At 53.4% G+C, this 15,135-nt stretch overlaps 1 protein-coding gene across 4 annotated transcripts; it reads right to left on the reverse strand.

Moving 5' to 3' along the window:
* Positions 1-180: 180 nt before the first annotated feature.
* On the reverse strand, positions 181-8,947 carry tnnt1 (troponin T type 1 (skeletal, slow)). 4 transcript variants are annotated; one of them, XM_088646396.1, is made up of 12 exons: positions 8,909-8,947; positions 8,302-8,331; positions 7,927-7,947; positions 6,229-6,247; positions 5,552-5,612; positions 4,983-5,099; positions 4,511-4,588; positions 4,304-4,417; positions 3,500-3,609; positions 2,717-2,807; positions 929-969; positions 181-345 (listed from the first exon to the last, which is right to left on the reverse strand). In XM_088646396.1, exons 6-12 carry the CDS (start codon positions 5,079-5,081, stop codon positions 300-302), a joined length of 579 nt encoding a protein of 192 aa, XP_088502522.1. In that variant the 5' UTR covers positions 5,082-5,099; positions 5,552-5,612; positions 6,229-6,247; positions 7,927-7,947; positions 8,302-8,331; positions 8,909-8,947; the 3' UTR covers positions 181-299. The 4 variants fall into 4 exon arrangements, with proteins under 4 accessions (XP_088502522.1, XP_088502525.1, XP_088502524.1 ...); XM_088646399.1 differs by having other exon boundaries at positions 6,229-6,250; positions 8,909-8,944; XM_088646398.1 differs by lacking the exon at positions 8,302-8,331.
* Positions 8,948-15,135: the final 6,188 nt, after the last annotated feature.

A 15,135-nucleotide genomic window follows, 5' to 3' on the forward strand; every position in this document is an offset into this window, starting at 1 on the left:
GGCAGACAGCCCGACGGGGGGGGTGTCCGGGTGAGAGGCGCCGAGTCCCAGTCCCACAGAGGAGGGGTCCTGGCGTGTTCCACGCGAACACACCGACACGCCGCAGAGCCCGCGGGCGGGCCCCGTGCTCCTCGAACCCGGCGCCGTGGGCGGCAGATACAGGCCAGGGAGACGCGGGCGTGAGGATGACGGAGTTTAATGCGGAAGAGCGGACATGAGGGTTACAGGGGGAGCAGGGGCCCTCCGCGCCCAGAGCGGCGGTGTCCCATCTTCCCCGGGGAGGGTAGGAGGGTCTTCCTCTACTTCCAGCGGCCGCCCACCTTGCCCTTCCCAGCGCCCTTCTTGCTGCTCCCCGACAGGCGGCCGGCGAGGGGGGGGGGAGGAGACGAGAACGCATGAGAGAGCAATACTGGAGCAGCAGAGAGGGGCTTCTGTACGCCCACCACTGTCTGATACAGAATCAATACACCCACCACTCTCTCTGATACAGAATCAATACACCACTGTGTCTGATACAGAATCAATACACCCACCACTGTGTCTGATACAGAATCAATACACCCACCACTGTCTGATACAGAATCAATACACCCACCACTGTGTCTGATACAGAATCAATACACCCACCACTGTCTGATACAGAATCAATACACCCACCACTGTGTCTGATACAGTGTCAATACACCCACCAATATCTCTGATACAGAATCAATACACCCACCACTGTGTCTGATACAGAATCAATACACCACTGTGTCTGATACAGAATCAATACACCCACCACTGTGTCTGATACAGAATCAATACACCCACCACTGTCTGATACAGAATCAATACACCACTGTGTCTGATACAGAATCAATACACCCACCACTGTCTGATACAGAATCATACAGTAGTGTATCAGTCGTGTGGAGACTATACTCACAATTTCTGGGCGTGGGTAATTCTATTCAGGAGCACATTGATCTGCAAAGAGTAAAAGAGAATACAGTTACTTCCTGGACACTCCAGTACATGAACACTGCACTGAGAGAGAGAGGGGTTAATACAGACACACTGACTGGACACTCCAGTACATGAACACTGCACTGAGAGAGAGGGGTTAATACAGACACACTGACTGGACACTCCAGTACATTAACACTGCACTGAGAGAGAGAGGGGTTAATACACACACACTGACTGGACACTCCAGTACATTAACACTGCACTGAGAGAGAGAGGGGTTCATACAGACACACTGACTGGACACTCCAGTACATGAACACTGCACTGAGAGAGAGAGGGGTCCATACAGACACACTGACTGGACACTCCAGTACATTAACACTGCACTGAGAGAGAGAGGGGTTAATACAGACACGCTGACTGGACACTCCAGTACATTAACACTGCACTGAGAGAGAGAGGGGTTAATACACACACACTGACTGGACACTCCAGTACATTAACACTGCACTGAGAGAGAGAGGGGTTCATACAGACACACTGACTGGACACTCCAGTACATGAACACTGCACTGAGAGAGAGAGGGGTTCATACAGACACACTGACTGGACACTCCAGTACATTAACACTGCACTGAGAGAGAGGGGTTCATACAGACACACTGACTGGACACTCCAGTACATGAACACTGCACTGAGAGAGAGAGAGAGGGGTTCATACAGACACACTGACTGGACACTCCAGTACATTAACACTGCACTGAGAGAGAGAGGGGTTAATACACACACACTGACTGGACACTCCAGTACATGAACACTGCACTGAGAGAGAGAGGGGTTAATACACACACACTGACTGGACACTCCAGTACATGAACACTGCACTGAGAGAGAGAGGGGTTCATACAGACACACTGACTGGACACTCCAGTACATTAACACTGCACTGAGAGAGAGAGGGGTTAATACACACACACTGACTGGACACTCCAGCACATTAACACTGCACTGAGAGAGAGAGGGGTTAATACAGACACACTGACTGGACACTCCAGTACATGAACACTGCACTGAGAGAGAGAGGGGTTCATACAGACACACTGACTGGACACTCCAGTACATGAACACTGCACTGAGAGAGAGAGAGGGGTTAATACACACACACTGACTGGACACTCCAGTACATTAACACTGCACTGAGAGAGAGAGGGGTTCATACAGACACACTGACTGGACACTCCAGTACATGAACACTGCACTGAGAGAGAGAGGGGTTAATACAGACACACTGACTGGACACTCCAGTACATTAACACTGCACTGAGAGAGAGAGGGGTTCATACAGACACACTGACTGGACACTCCAGTACATGAACACTGCACTGAGAGAGAGGGGTTCATACAGACACACTGACTGGACACTCCAGTACATGAACACTGCACTGAGAGAGAGAGAGGGGTTAATACAGACACACTGACTGGACACTCCAGTACATGAACACTGCACTGAGAGAGAGAGGGGTTAATACAGACACACTGACTGGACACTCCAGTACATGAACACTGCACTGAGAGAGAGGGGTTCATACAGACACACCGACTGGACACTCCAGTACATTAACACTGCACTGAGAGAGAGGGGTTCATACAGACACACTGACTGGACACTCCAGTACATTAACACTGCACTGAGATAGAGAGGGGTTAATACAGACACACTGACTGGACACTCCAGTACATGAACACTGCCCTGAGAGAGACTAACCTCGTATTTCTGTCGTCTCATCTGCTCCGTCAGGTCAAACTTCTCTGATTCCAGCTCGTAGATCCAGTTCCACATCTCTTTTGCTTTTTCTCTGTGGATGAGAGAGACACTTGAGAACAGTGGACACAGAGATCAATATGTCAGAAGTACACTTCCTTCCCCCAGTCCTTCACACTGTTACCCATTCTTCTCCAACTCTCACCACTGTCCCACATCCCCCTGTCCAGTCTCTCTCTCTCTCTGTCCCACTCCCCTCTGTCCAGTCAGTTCAGTTCAGTTCAGTTCAAGGTGCTTTATTAGCATGACCGATAGGTACAATCAGTGTTGCCAAAGCAAATAAAAATAATAAAATTAACATAGAACAAAACAAAAAATAGAAGTAAAATAAAATCTACAGACATGTTACAGACATTTACAACAAAGACATATTATAAAATATTGACATATACTGTAGGCGGCTGGAGCATTATTGAGAGAGAGACTGTCCAGTCTCTCTCTCTGTCCCACTCCCCTCTGTCCAGTCCCACTCCCCTCTGTCCAGTCTCTCTCTCTCTGTCCCACTCCCCTCTGTCCAGTCTCTCTCTCTGTCCAACTCCCCTCTGTCCAGTCCCACTCCCCTCTGTCCCACTCCCCTCTGTCCAGTCTCTCTCACTGTCCACTCCCTATCTCTGTCCAGTCTCTCTCTCTGTCCACTCCCCTCTGTCCAGTCTCTCTCTCTGTCCCACTCTCCTCTGCCCAGTATCTCTCATTGTCCACTCCCCTCTGTCCAGTCTGCTGTCTCACTTCAGTCCTTCATCCCTCAAGTTCTCAGTGTTCAGTGGTTTCCGTCTCTCAGCCAGAGTCGTCTTCTTAATCTCTCTACCAGTCTGTCTCTTCCCACGGCGCTGTTCCGCCTGAGAGAGAGAGAGAGAGAGAGAGAGACAGAGAGAGAGAGAGAGAGAGGGGTTAATACACACACACTGACTGGACACTCCAGTACATGAACACTGCACTGAGAGAGAGAGGGGTTAATACAGACACACTGACTGGACACTCCAGTACATGAACACTGCACTGAGAGAGAGGGGTTAATACACACACACTGACTGGACACTCCAGTACATGAACACTGCACTGAGAGAGAGGGGTTAATACAGACACACTGACTGGACACTCCAGTACATTAACACTGCACTGAGAGAGAGAGGGGTTAATACACACACACTGACTGGACACTCCAGTACATGAACACTGCACTGAGAGAGAGGGGTTCATACAGACACACTGACTGGACACTCCAGTACATGAACACTGCACTGAGAGAGAGGGGTTAATACACACACACTGACTGGACACTCCAGTACATGAACACTGCACTGAGAGAGAGGGGTTCATACAGACACACTGACTGGACACTCCAGTACATGAACACTGCACTGAGAGAGAGGGGTTAATACAGACACACTGACTGGACACTCCAGTACATGAACACTGCACTGAGAGAGAGGGGTTCATACAGACACACTGACTGGACACTCCAGTACATTAACACTGCACTGAGAGAGAGAGGGGTTCATACAGACACCCTGGCTGGACTCTCAGCTATACCTTGGCCAGGTAGCCCCCGAAGTGCACTCCGATGTTGGACAGAACCTTCTTCTTCTTAGCGTCGTCCTCTGCCCTCTTCTTGGCCTCCTCCTCCTCCTTCCTGTGGCGCTCCTCCTGGGGGGAGGGGGGGGGGATTGGTTAGCGCTCGTGTGCCCCGGCGCCGCAGGCTCACTGGGTCGGGTCGGGCCGGGCCGCGCGGGGCCTCACCGCCAGCCGGTTCTGTCTCTCCTTCTCCTTCTCCGCCCGGGACCTCTGCTGCTCGGCTCTATCCGCTCGGCGCCGCTCCTGCAGGAGACAAAGGCAGGCTGGTGAGCGCTCCCGTCCCCACTCCTCTCTCTCTCTCCTGTTCCTCCTGTGCTCCTGTCCCCACTCCTCTCTCTCCTGTTCCTCCTGCGCTCCCATCCCCACTCCTCTCTCTCTCCTGTTCCTCCTGGTGTCCCGTCCCCACTCCTCTCTCTCTCCTGTTCTTCCTGCACTCCTGTCCCCACTCCTCTCTCTCTCCTGTTCCTCCTGTGCTCCTGTCCCCACTCCTCTCTCTCCTGTTCCTCCTGCGCTCCCGTCCCCACTCCTCTCTCTCTGTTCTTCATGCACTCCAATCCTCACTCCTCTCCCTCCCATCCTCCTGTGCTCCTGTTCCTCCTCTCTCACCCATCCTCTCTCCTCTCCCCCTGTGACTCACAATCCTCTCCTTCAGCCCGATGAGCTCCTCTTCCTCCTTCTTCCTGTGCTCGAAGTGCACGTCGATCAGCGTCTGCAGCTCCAGCAGGTCCTTCTCCATGCGCTTGCGGTGGATGTCCTGAGGGGGGCAGGGGACAGACACTGTGGACACTGGGTAGTATTGTACATTAATACTGTCCACTGGGTCGGTGGGGTGGCTCTGTGGCTCAGGACCTGCGCCTGTGGCTGGAAGGTTGCCGGTTCAAATCCCGCGGCCAGCAGAGGAATCCTACTCTGTTGGGCCCCTGAGCAAGGCCCTGAACCCCAGCTGCTCCAGGGGTGCTGTATAAATGGCTGACCCTGCACTCTGACCCCCAGCTTCTCTCCCTGTGTGTGTGTCTCATGGAGAGCGAGCTGGGGTCTGAGAGAAGACACATTCCTCATGCAAGACACTGTATCTGACCAGTGAAGTGATCTGATCTTAATTCAGGTGTGTGAATCGCACTGTAACCGTGACGGGCAGGGTGGCGAAACACCCGAAACGCCCCGTGTTGCGGACAGGGGGCGCCGGCGAGGTCAGGGGGCACTCACATCGAAGTCGACTCTCTCCCCCTCCGGGATTTTCGGTGCGGCAAGCTGAGGGACCACCGGTCTGGGAACAGGGGAGACAGGAGACAGGAGACAGGTGAGGCCGGGTGAGGCCCTCACATTGATACACCTGTCGAGGTCCTATACAGAGACTGACACTCACACACCTGTACAGAGACCGACACACACACACGCCTGTACAGAGACCGACACTCACACACACACACCTGTACAGAGACTGACACTCACACACACACCTGTACAGAGACCGACACTCACACCTGTACAGAGATTGACACTCACACACCTGTACAGAGACCGACACTCACACACCTGTACAGAGACCGACACTCACACACCTGTACAGAGACCGACACACACACCTGTACAGAGACCGACACACACACCTGTACAGAGACTGACACTCACACACTCACTCACTCTCACACACACTCACTCACACCTGTACAGAGGGACTCTGGAGCTGCTATTTCACTCCTCCTTCCCAGTTCTCAGTGGCCAGTGAGACTAGATACACTGTACAGATTGAGAGCCTGTCTTCCCTCTTGTACCTGCCAGAGCTACATCACCCCCGTTAACCCCCACTGATCCTCGGTCTGCTGGGACCCGCCCCCCCCACTGTCTCCGAACCCCTCCCATCAGAGAGGAGCACCAGGTACCTGGGTCTGGGGCGCTCTTCTTCTGACCAGGAGCAGGTGGCAGGAATGCCCAGTGAGAGGGGGAGAGAGGGGAGAGGGGGAGAGGAGAGAGGGGAGAGGGGAGAGGAGAGAGGAGAGAGGAGAGGGGAGAGAGGAGAGAGGAGAGAGGAGAGAGGAGAGAGGAGAGAGGGGAGCGAGGAGCAAGAGAGAGAGGGGAGAGGGGAGAGGGGAGAGGGAGGACAGAGAGGAGAGAGGGGAGAGAGGGGACAGAGAGGAGAGAGGAGCAAGAGAGAAAGGAGAGAGGGGAGAGGAGAGAGTGAGGACAGAGAGAGAGAGGGGAGAGAGAGGAGCGAGAGAGGGGAGAGAGGGGACAGAGAGGAGGGAGGAGAGAGAGAGAGTTTTGTTAGCATTCCCGTGAGAGCATGAAAGAGCAATTATTAGCAGCTGTGATGGAGGTGACCAGTACAGGGACAGGACTGCAGCCCTGCCTGTAGGGGGCGCTCTTCACCAGCCCTCGCGGGTGTTCGTTACTACAATCAGTTCATGTGAAAAACAGGAGAAACGGCAGCAGAAACCTCGGAGGCCGCAGCGCTCGTGCTCTGGGCAGGACGCGGGGGCGTTATTGTAGCCCCAGCTACCGGTCCGCCCTCAGAGAGCTGCCTTAACCCACGTGCAGCACGTCTGCTCAGCAGGGGCAGGCGTGTCCTCTCGCGGGCACTCAGGAGAACTGGACCGCGTGTCCCGCAGTGTCCAGCAGCGGCCTGAGACCCCCTCGGGGCAGAAGAGCCGTGACTGGCCTTAGCGCCCCCCCCCCCAACCTCACGAGCTGCGGCTGAGGGCGCCTGCGTCCCGGAGGGGCTGAGCCCTTCACCAGCTTCACGGGAGACATCCCCAGGACACAGAGACAGAGACCCCCGGTCCTGTGGGGCTCCCCAGGACTGGGGGATGCAGCCAGGATGTTGTACTCGGGGGGGGCAGAGGGGAGACTAAACGGGGACGGACTCGCGCGAGGCGCGGGCCAGGCGGCTCAGACCCCCTTATTTCTCCCTTAAACTGTGTCACACCTCGAGAGCTTCTTAAACAAACCCCGGATTCGCATGATGGCACGATCCTGGTGCCCATAGGGCTCCACGTCACCACCCTCTCCAACACCACTGCAGACGCGCTGGACTGTTTCCTACTTTCACCTTTTCAGTTGGTTTTTTTTTTAGGGTCACACCTAAAATGGGGTGACAAAGCCATATTTAGGGGTCTCCCCACTCTGGCTACACCCCCTGCTCAGGACTGGGCACCTCCGTGTTCCTACAGCTGGACCCAGGAGAAGGAACAGTCGGACTGGAACTGGTCCGGATCCACCCTGAACACGGGTCGGTATGAGAGAAACCGGACCCTGGAGCGGCTCCCGGGTCGGCATGAGAGAAACCGGACCCTGGAGCGGCTCCCGGGTCGGCATGAGAGAAACCGGACCCTGGAGCGGCTCCCGGGTCGGTATGAGAGAAACCGGACCCTGGAGCGGCTCCCGGGTCGGTATGAGAGAAACCGGACCCTGGAGCGGCTCCCGGGTCCGTATGAGAGAAACCGGACCCTGGAACGGCTCCCGGGTCGGAATGAGAGAAACCGGACCCTGGAGCGGCTCCCGGGTCCGTATGAGAGAAACCGGACCCTGGAGCAGCAGGAGGTCCAGCCCCTGACCCAGGCAGCCCGCCGGCTCGTCCTCACCTTCCTCATGGGGCTCCTGCTCTGGGGGCAGGAAGGCGAGGGCGAGGAGGGATCGCGGAGGTCCGCGGCGGAGGAGGAAGGTCACGTTTGCGGGAGAAAAGAGAGGAGGGAGGCAGATGAGCAATCGACCACTGAGGGATAATGGCGGGTTCGGCGACAAGACAACCAGAGGAACTCAGGCGGCGGAAAACAGCATTCTCCACGGTGCACGGGGGCGCAGCTGCCATTCGCCATCACACTGCGGCCGCGGCGAGGATTGTGGGAAATGTAGTTCTCAGGCCACCCTGCGCAGAAGCGCGCAGCCATCCACGAGTCCCCTGTGAACTCTCCTCGTCACGACCGCGGTGTACGCGCAGAATAAACAGGCCCGTCTACCTTGGTACTCAGTGTAGTCTCCCGGGTGATCTGCGCGCCCAGGGCCAGCAGTGCAGCAGCCAGGAGCAGGGCACGAGCCAGGGGGAGACAGACAAGGCTGAGTTAGGCTGCACGTCAAAGCTGTGCGAACGTGTGCGTGCGTTGGCATATGTGTGTTTGTACGGTTTGCGCGCTGATGCTTACGTGCATGTGCGTTTCCGTGATGGTGCGAGTGTCTGCGTGTTTAAGATTGCGTGCATGTGTACTGTTGTGAGTGTGTGTGTACGTGTGTGTGTGTGTGTTTGTGCGTTTCTGCTCGCATGCATTTGTGCCTTCGTGAATGCGTGAGTGTTCGTGTGCGTGTGCGATTGTGCGTGGGTGTTTGTGCGTTTATGCTCGCATGCATTTGTGCCTTTGTGAATGTGTGAGTGTGCGTGTGCGATTGTGCGTGGGTGTTTGTGCGTTTATGCTCGCATGCATTTGTGCCTTTGTGAATGTGTGAGTGTGCGATTGTGTGTGGGTGTGATTGTGCGTGCACGCGTGTTAAGGACCACAGACAAATGTCATCAGGCAGGAGGCAGGAAGAGGCGAGAGGGAGATGAGTGGGCAGAGGAGAGGGGCGTCATACCTCCTCCTACTTCGTGGGCCACTTCCTCCTCAACTTCTTCTGCACAGAGACAAGAGGGAGGAGTGAGAGAGTGAGGACGTTGAGGAAGAGGAGGAGGGAGTACGAGGTGAAAAATCAGGAAAGAGTTTTCACAGAGGTCACTTACCCTCCAGCTGCTCCCTGCCGAACAGGAGACGGGGCAAGACAGAGGAAAGACAGAAAGGAATTAACACACAAGTCCCCACAACACCAATAGCAGCAGGAACAGGAGGGAGCTGTCCTGTACAGACTGGTGCTGAAACACTACAGGGAGCTGTCCTGTACAGACTGGTGCTGAAACACTAGAGAGAGCTGTCCTGTACAGACTGGTGCTGAAACACTACAGGGAGCTGTCCTGTACAGACTGGTGCTGAAACACTAGAGGGAGCTGTCCTGTACAGTCTGGTGCTGAAACACTAGAGAGAGCTGTCCTGTACAGACTGGTGCTGAAACACTAGAGAGAGCTGTCCTGTACAGACTGGTGCTGAAACACTAGAGAGAGCTGTCCTGTACAGAGCAGTGCTGAAACACTAGAGAGAGCTGTCCTGTACAGACTGGTGCTGAAACACTAGAGAGAGCTGTCCTGTACAGAGCAGTGCTGAAACACTAGAGAGAGCTGTCCTGTACAGACTGGTGCTGAAACACTAGAGGGAGCTGTCCTGTACAGAGCAGTGCTGAAACACTAGAGGGACCTGTCCTGTACAGTCTGGTGCTGAAACACTAGAGGGAGCTGTCCTGTACAGAGCAGTGCTGAAACACTAGAGGGACCTGTCCTGTACAGTCTGGTGCTGAAACACTAGAGGGAGACTCTAGACTGTACAGTCTGGTGCTGAAACACTAGAGAGAGCTGTCCTGTACAGACTGGTGCTGAAACACTAGATGGAGCTGTCCTGTACAGACTGGTGCTGAAACACTAGAGGGAGCTGTCCTGTACAGTCTGGTGCTGAAACACTATAGAGAGCTGTCCTGTACAGAGCAGTGCTGAAACACTAGGGAGAGCTGTCCTGTACAGTCTGGTGCTGAAACACTAGAGGGAGCTGTCCTGTACGGTCTGGTGCTGAAACACTAGAGGGACCTGTCCTGTACAGACTGGTGCTGAAACACTAGAGGGAGCTGTCCTGTACAGACTGGTGCTGAAACACTACAGGGAGCTGTCCTGTACAGACTGGTGCTGAAACACTAGAGGGAGCTGTCCTGTACAGTCTGGTGCTGAAACACTAGAGAGAGCTGTCCTGTACAGACTGGTGCTGAAACACTAGAGAGAGCTGTCCTGTACAGAGCAGTGCTGAAACACTGGAGAGAGCTGTCCTGTACAGTCTGGTGCTGAAACACTAGAGAGAGCTGTCCTGTACAGTCTGGTGCTGAAACACTAGAGAGAGCTGTCCTGTACAGCAGGGTGGATAACCCTACCTAATTCTGCTCAAAAGCACTGGAAGAGTGGGTTTAACTGGAAACTTGTGAAAACTATTTTAAGTTTTAAACAAGTTAACAAGAACAGATTTTTAAAAGAGTAAAAACAAGTGAAGAGCTTTCAAACTCACTCATATTCCTCTTCAACATCAGACATGGCTTCAGCCTGAAACTTAAAAAAATAAGAGCCAGTGAGTGAGCACAGGAAACAGAGGACTGTGTGGGATCCTTTGTGCCCATTTCTTGCTGAGACAGACTGAGACAGACAGTGGGGTGCAGAGTGCTGACAGACAGACAGACAGACAGACAGACAGACAGACAGACAGACAGACAGACAGACAGACAGACAGACAGACAGACAGACAGACAGACAGTGGGGTGCAGAGTGCTGTCAGACAGACAGACGACAGTGGGATGCAGTGTGCAGACAGACAGACAGAGGGATGCAGTGTGTTGAGAGTGGGGTGCACTGCACACACACACACACACACACACACACACACACACACACACACACACACACACACACACACACACACACACAAACACACACACACACAGAGCTTGTCATTCCTGGGAGGTCCGAGCTGCCTCTGCCTCAGCAGCTGTAACTCCAGCCTTCAGCAGCACTGTCCCTTCCTCACCCCGTCTCCACCTGAGCAGGACAGCTCGGCTCTCCTCTCGCCCAGCAGCACTGTCACTTCCTCACCCCGTCTCCACCTGAGCAGGACAGCTCGGCTCTCCTCTCGCCCAGGGGCACTGTCCCTTCCTCACCCCGTCTCCACCTGAGCAGGACAGCTCGGCTCTCCTCTCGCCCAGGGGCACTGTCCCTTCCTCACCCCGTCTCCACCTGAGCAGGACAGCTCGGCTCTCCTCTCGCCCAGGGGCACTGTCCCTTCCTCACCCCGTCTCCACCTGAGCAGGACAGCTCGGCTCTCCTCTCGCCCAGCGGCACTGTCCCTTCCTCACCCCGTCTCCACCTGAGCAGGACAGCTCGGCTCTCCTCTCGCCCAGGGGCACTGTCCCTTCCTCACCCCGTCTCCACCTGAGCAGGACAGCTCGGCTCTCCTCTCGCCCAGGGGCACTGTCCCTTCCTCACCCCGTCTCCACCTGAGCAGGACAGCTCGGCTCTCCTCTCGCCCAGCAGCACTGTCACTTCCTCACCCCGTCTCCACCTGAGCAGGACAGCTCGGCTCTCCTCTCGCCCAGCAGCACTGTCACTTCCTCACCCCGTCTCCACCTGAGCAGGACAGCTCAGCTCTCCTCTCGCCCAGTCACCAGGAGAGCCAGCTCCTCCCACAACTCCTGCCTCCCTGCCTCAAACACAACCCTGCCTCCCTGCCTCAAACACAACCCTGCCCCTGCCCCAAGCTCAGCACAGCCTCCCTGCCTCAAACACAACCCTGCCTCTGCCTCAAGCTCAACACTGCCTCCCTGCCTCAAACACAACCCTGCCTCTACTTCAAGCTCAACACTGCCTCCTGTTTCAAACACAACCCTGCCTCAAGCTCAACCCTGCCTCCCTGCTTCAAACATAACCCTGCCCCTGCCCCAAGCTCAGCACAGCCTCCTGCCTCAAACACAACCCTGCCTCTGACTCAAGCTCAACACTGCCTCTGCCTCAAACACAACCCTGTCTCAAGCTCAACACTGCCTCCCTGCCTCAAACACAACCCTGCCCCTGCCCCAACCTCAGCACAGCCTCCTGCCTCAAACACAACCCTGCCTCTGCCTCAAGCTCAACACTGCCTCTGCCTCAAACACAACCCTGTCTCAAGCTCAACACTGCCTCCCTGCCTCAAACACAACACTGCCTCTACCTCAAGCTCAGCACAGCCTCCCTGCCTCAAGCTCAACAGCCTCAAGATCAACACTGCCTTCCTGTGATTTACTGTAGTAAATGTGTGGAAGAGCTGTGCTTTACCACACTGTGACAATACTGTGATTTACTGTAGTAAATGTCTGGAAGAGCTGTGCTTTACTACACTGTGACAATACTGTGATTTACTGTAGTAACTGTCTGGAAGAGCTGTGCTTTACCACACTGTGACAATACTGTGATTTACTGTAGTAACTGTCTGGAAGAGCTGTGCTTTACTACACTGTGACAATACTGTGATTTACTGTAGTAACTGTCTGGAAGAGCTGTGCTTTACCACACTGTGACAATACTGTGATTTACTGTAGTAAATGTCTGGAAGAGCTGTGCTTTACCACACTGTGACAATACTGTGATTTACTGTAGTAAATGTCTGGAAGAGCTGTGCTCTACTACACTGTGACAATACTGTGATTTACTGTAGTAACTGTCTGGAAGAGCTGTGCTTTACTACACTGTGACAATACTGTGATTTACTGTAGTAACTGTCTGGAAGAGCTGTGCTTTACCACACTGTGACAATACTGTGATTTACTGTAGTAAATGTCTGGAAGAGCTGTGCTCTACTACACTGTGACAATACTGTGATTTACTGTAGTAACTGTCTGGAAGAGCTGTGCTTTACTACACTGTGACAATACTGTGATTTACTGTAGTAACTGTCTGGAAGAGCTGTGCTTTACCACACTGTGACAATACTGTGATTTACTGTAGCAAATGTCTGGAAGAGCTGTGCTCTACTACACTGTGACAATACTGTGATTTACTGTAGTAACTGTCTGGAAGAGCTGTGCTTTACTACACTGTGACAATACTGTGATTTACTGTAGTAACTGTCTGGATGAGCTGTGCTGTACCACACAGTGACAATACTGTGATTTACTGTAGTAACTGTCTGGAAGAGCTGTGCTTTACCACACTGTGACAATACTGTGATTTACTGTAGTAAATGTCTGGAAGAGCTGTGCTTTACCACACTGTGACAATACTGTGATTTACTGTAGCAAATGTCTGGAAGAGCTGTGCTCTACTACACTGTGACAATACTGTGATTTACTGTAGTAAATGTCTGGAAGAGCTGTGCTCTACTACACTGTGACAATACTGTGATTTACTGTAGTAACTGTCTGGAAGAGCTGTGCTTTACTACACTGTGACAATACTGTGATTTACTGTAGTAACTGTCTGGAAGAGCTGTGCTTTACCACACTGTGACAATACTGTGATTTACTGTAGTAAATGTCTGGAAGAGCTGTGCTCTACTACACTGTGACAATACTGTGATTTACTGTAGTAAATGTCTGGAAGAGCTGTGCTCTACTACACTGTGACAATACTGTGATTTACTGTAGTAACTGTCTGGAAGAGCTGTGCTTTACTACACTGTGACAATACTGTGATTTACTGTAGTAACTGTCTGGAAGAGCTGTGCTTTACCACACTGTGACAATACTGTGATTTACTGTAGTAAATGTCTGGAAGAGCTGTGCTCTACTACACTGTGACAATACTGTGATTTACTGTAGTAACTGTCTGGAAGAGCTGTGCTTTACTACACTGTGAAAATACTGTGATTTACTGTAGTAACTGTCTGGAAGAGCTGTGCTCTACTACACTGTGACAATACTGTGATTTACTGTAGTAAATGTCTGGATGAGCTGTGCTGTACCACACAGTGACAATACTGTGATTTACTGTAGTAAATGTGTGGAAGAGCTGTGCTTTACCACACTGTGACAATACTGTGATTTACTGTAGTAACTGTCTGGAAGAGCTGTGCTTTACCACACATTACAGTTGGACAGACAGAGAGGGAGACCAGACGTGCGATTAACATTATTCACTGAACACGTTTGTCAACCAAGTTCAAGATGGCAAAGAGCAGGAAGATCTATTTATAATTGTAGATGAGGAAACTGCTCCCCAAGTCCATTTCTGTAGCTCCTAATCCCCAATTGTTCCATCAGAGGTCCTTGACTATATTTGGAGGGCTGGGGGCTGAGTTCGAGGGTGCAGGCCATGACTAATCTGCCACAGATGCGCGCGTAACTCGAGACTCCACAAGGCCCCTGCCCCGCGCTCGAACCCGGCAGGAGAACAGGGCATCTCTCTGCCAGGGGAATCCAGGAAAACAATGCAGGACCTCATCGCCCCGGCTCGCAGGAGCCACGACACAGACAGACCGAGAGAGCGCCGCAGAGGACAGCTAATTATAGTGCTGCGCTCGGCCACAGAGAGAGACGGATTCCTGTGGCTGTTGTTCACCTGCGCTTTTTATAGACAGACGGACAGAGATGGACAGGAATTCGTCCATTTTCTAACGGCTTTAATCAAGTCAGGGGTCGCAGGGCGCGGGAGTCTATCCCAGCAAGCAACGGTCAAGCAACGTCAGTCCATCACAGGACACACACACACACACTCACACCAGGGCCAGTCCATCACAGGACACACAGACACACACCAGGGCCAGTCCATCACAGGACACACAGACACACACCAGGGCCAGTCCATCACAGGACACACACAGACACACACCAGGGCCAGTCCATCACAGGACACACACAGACACACACCAGGGCCAGTCCATCACAGGACACACACAGACACACACCAGGGCCAGTCCATCACAGGACACACACAGACACAGACACACACACACACTCACACCAGGGCCAGTCCATCACAGGACACACACAGACACAAACACTCACACCAGGGCCAGTCCATCACAGGACACACACAGACACACACACTCACACCAGGGCCAGTCCATCACAGGACACACACACACTCACACCAGGGCCAGTCCATCACAGGACACACACACACACACAAACACACGCCAGGGCCAGTCCATCACAGGACACACACACTCTCACACCAGGGTCAGTCCATCACAGGACACACACAGACACACACC

This window comes from Lepisosteus platostomus, chromosome 9 (genome assembly GCF_059453375.1).
Source record: "Lepisosteus platostomus isolate fLepPlt1 chromosome 9, fLepPlt1.hap1, whole genome shotgun sequence".
NCBI lineage: Eukaryota > Metazoa > Chordata > Actinopteri > Semionotiformes > Lepisosteidae > Lepisosteus > Lepisosteus platostomus.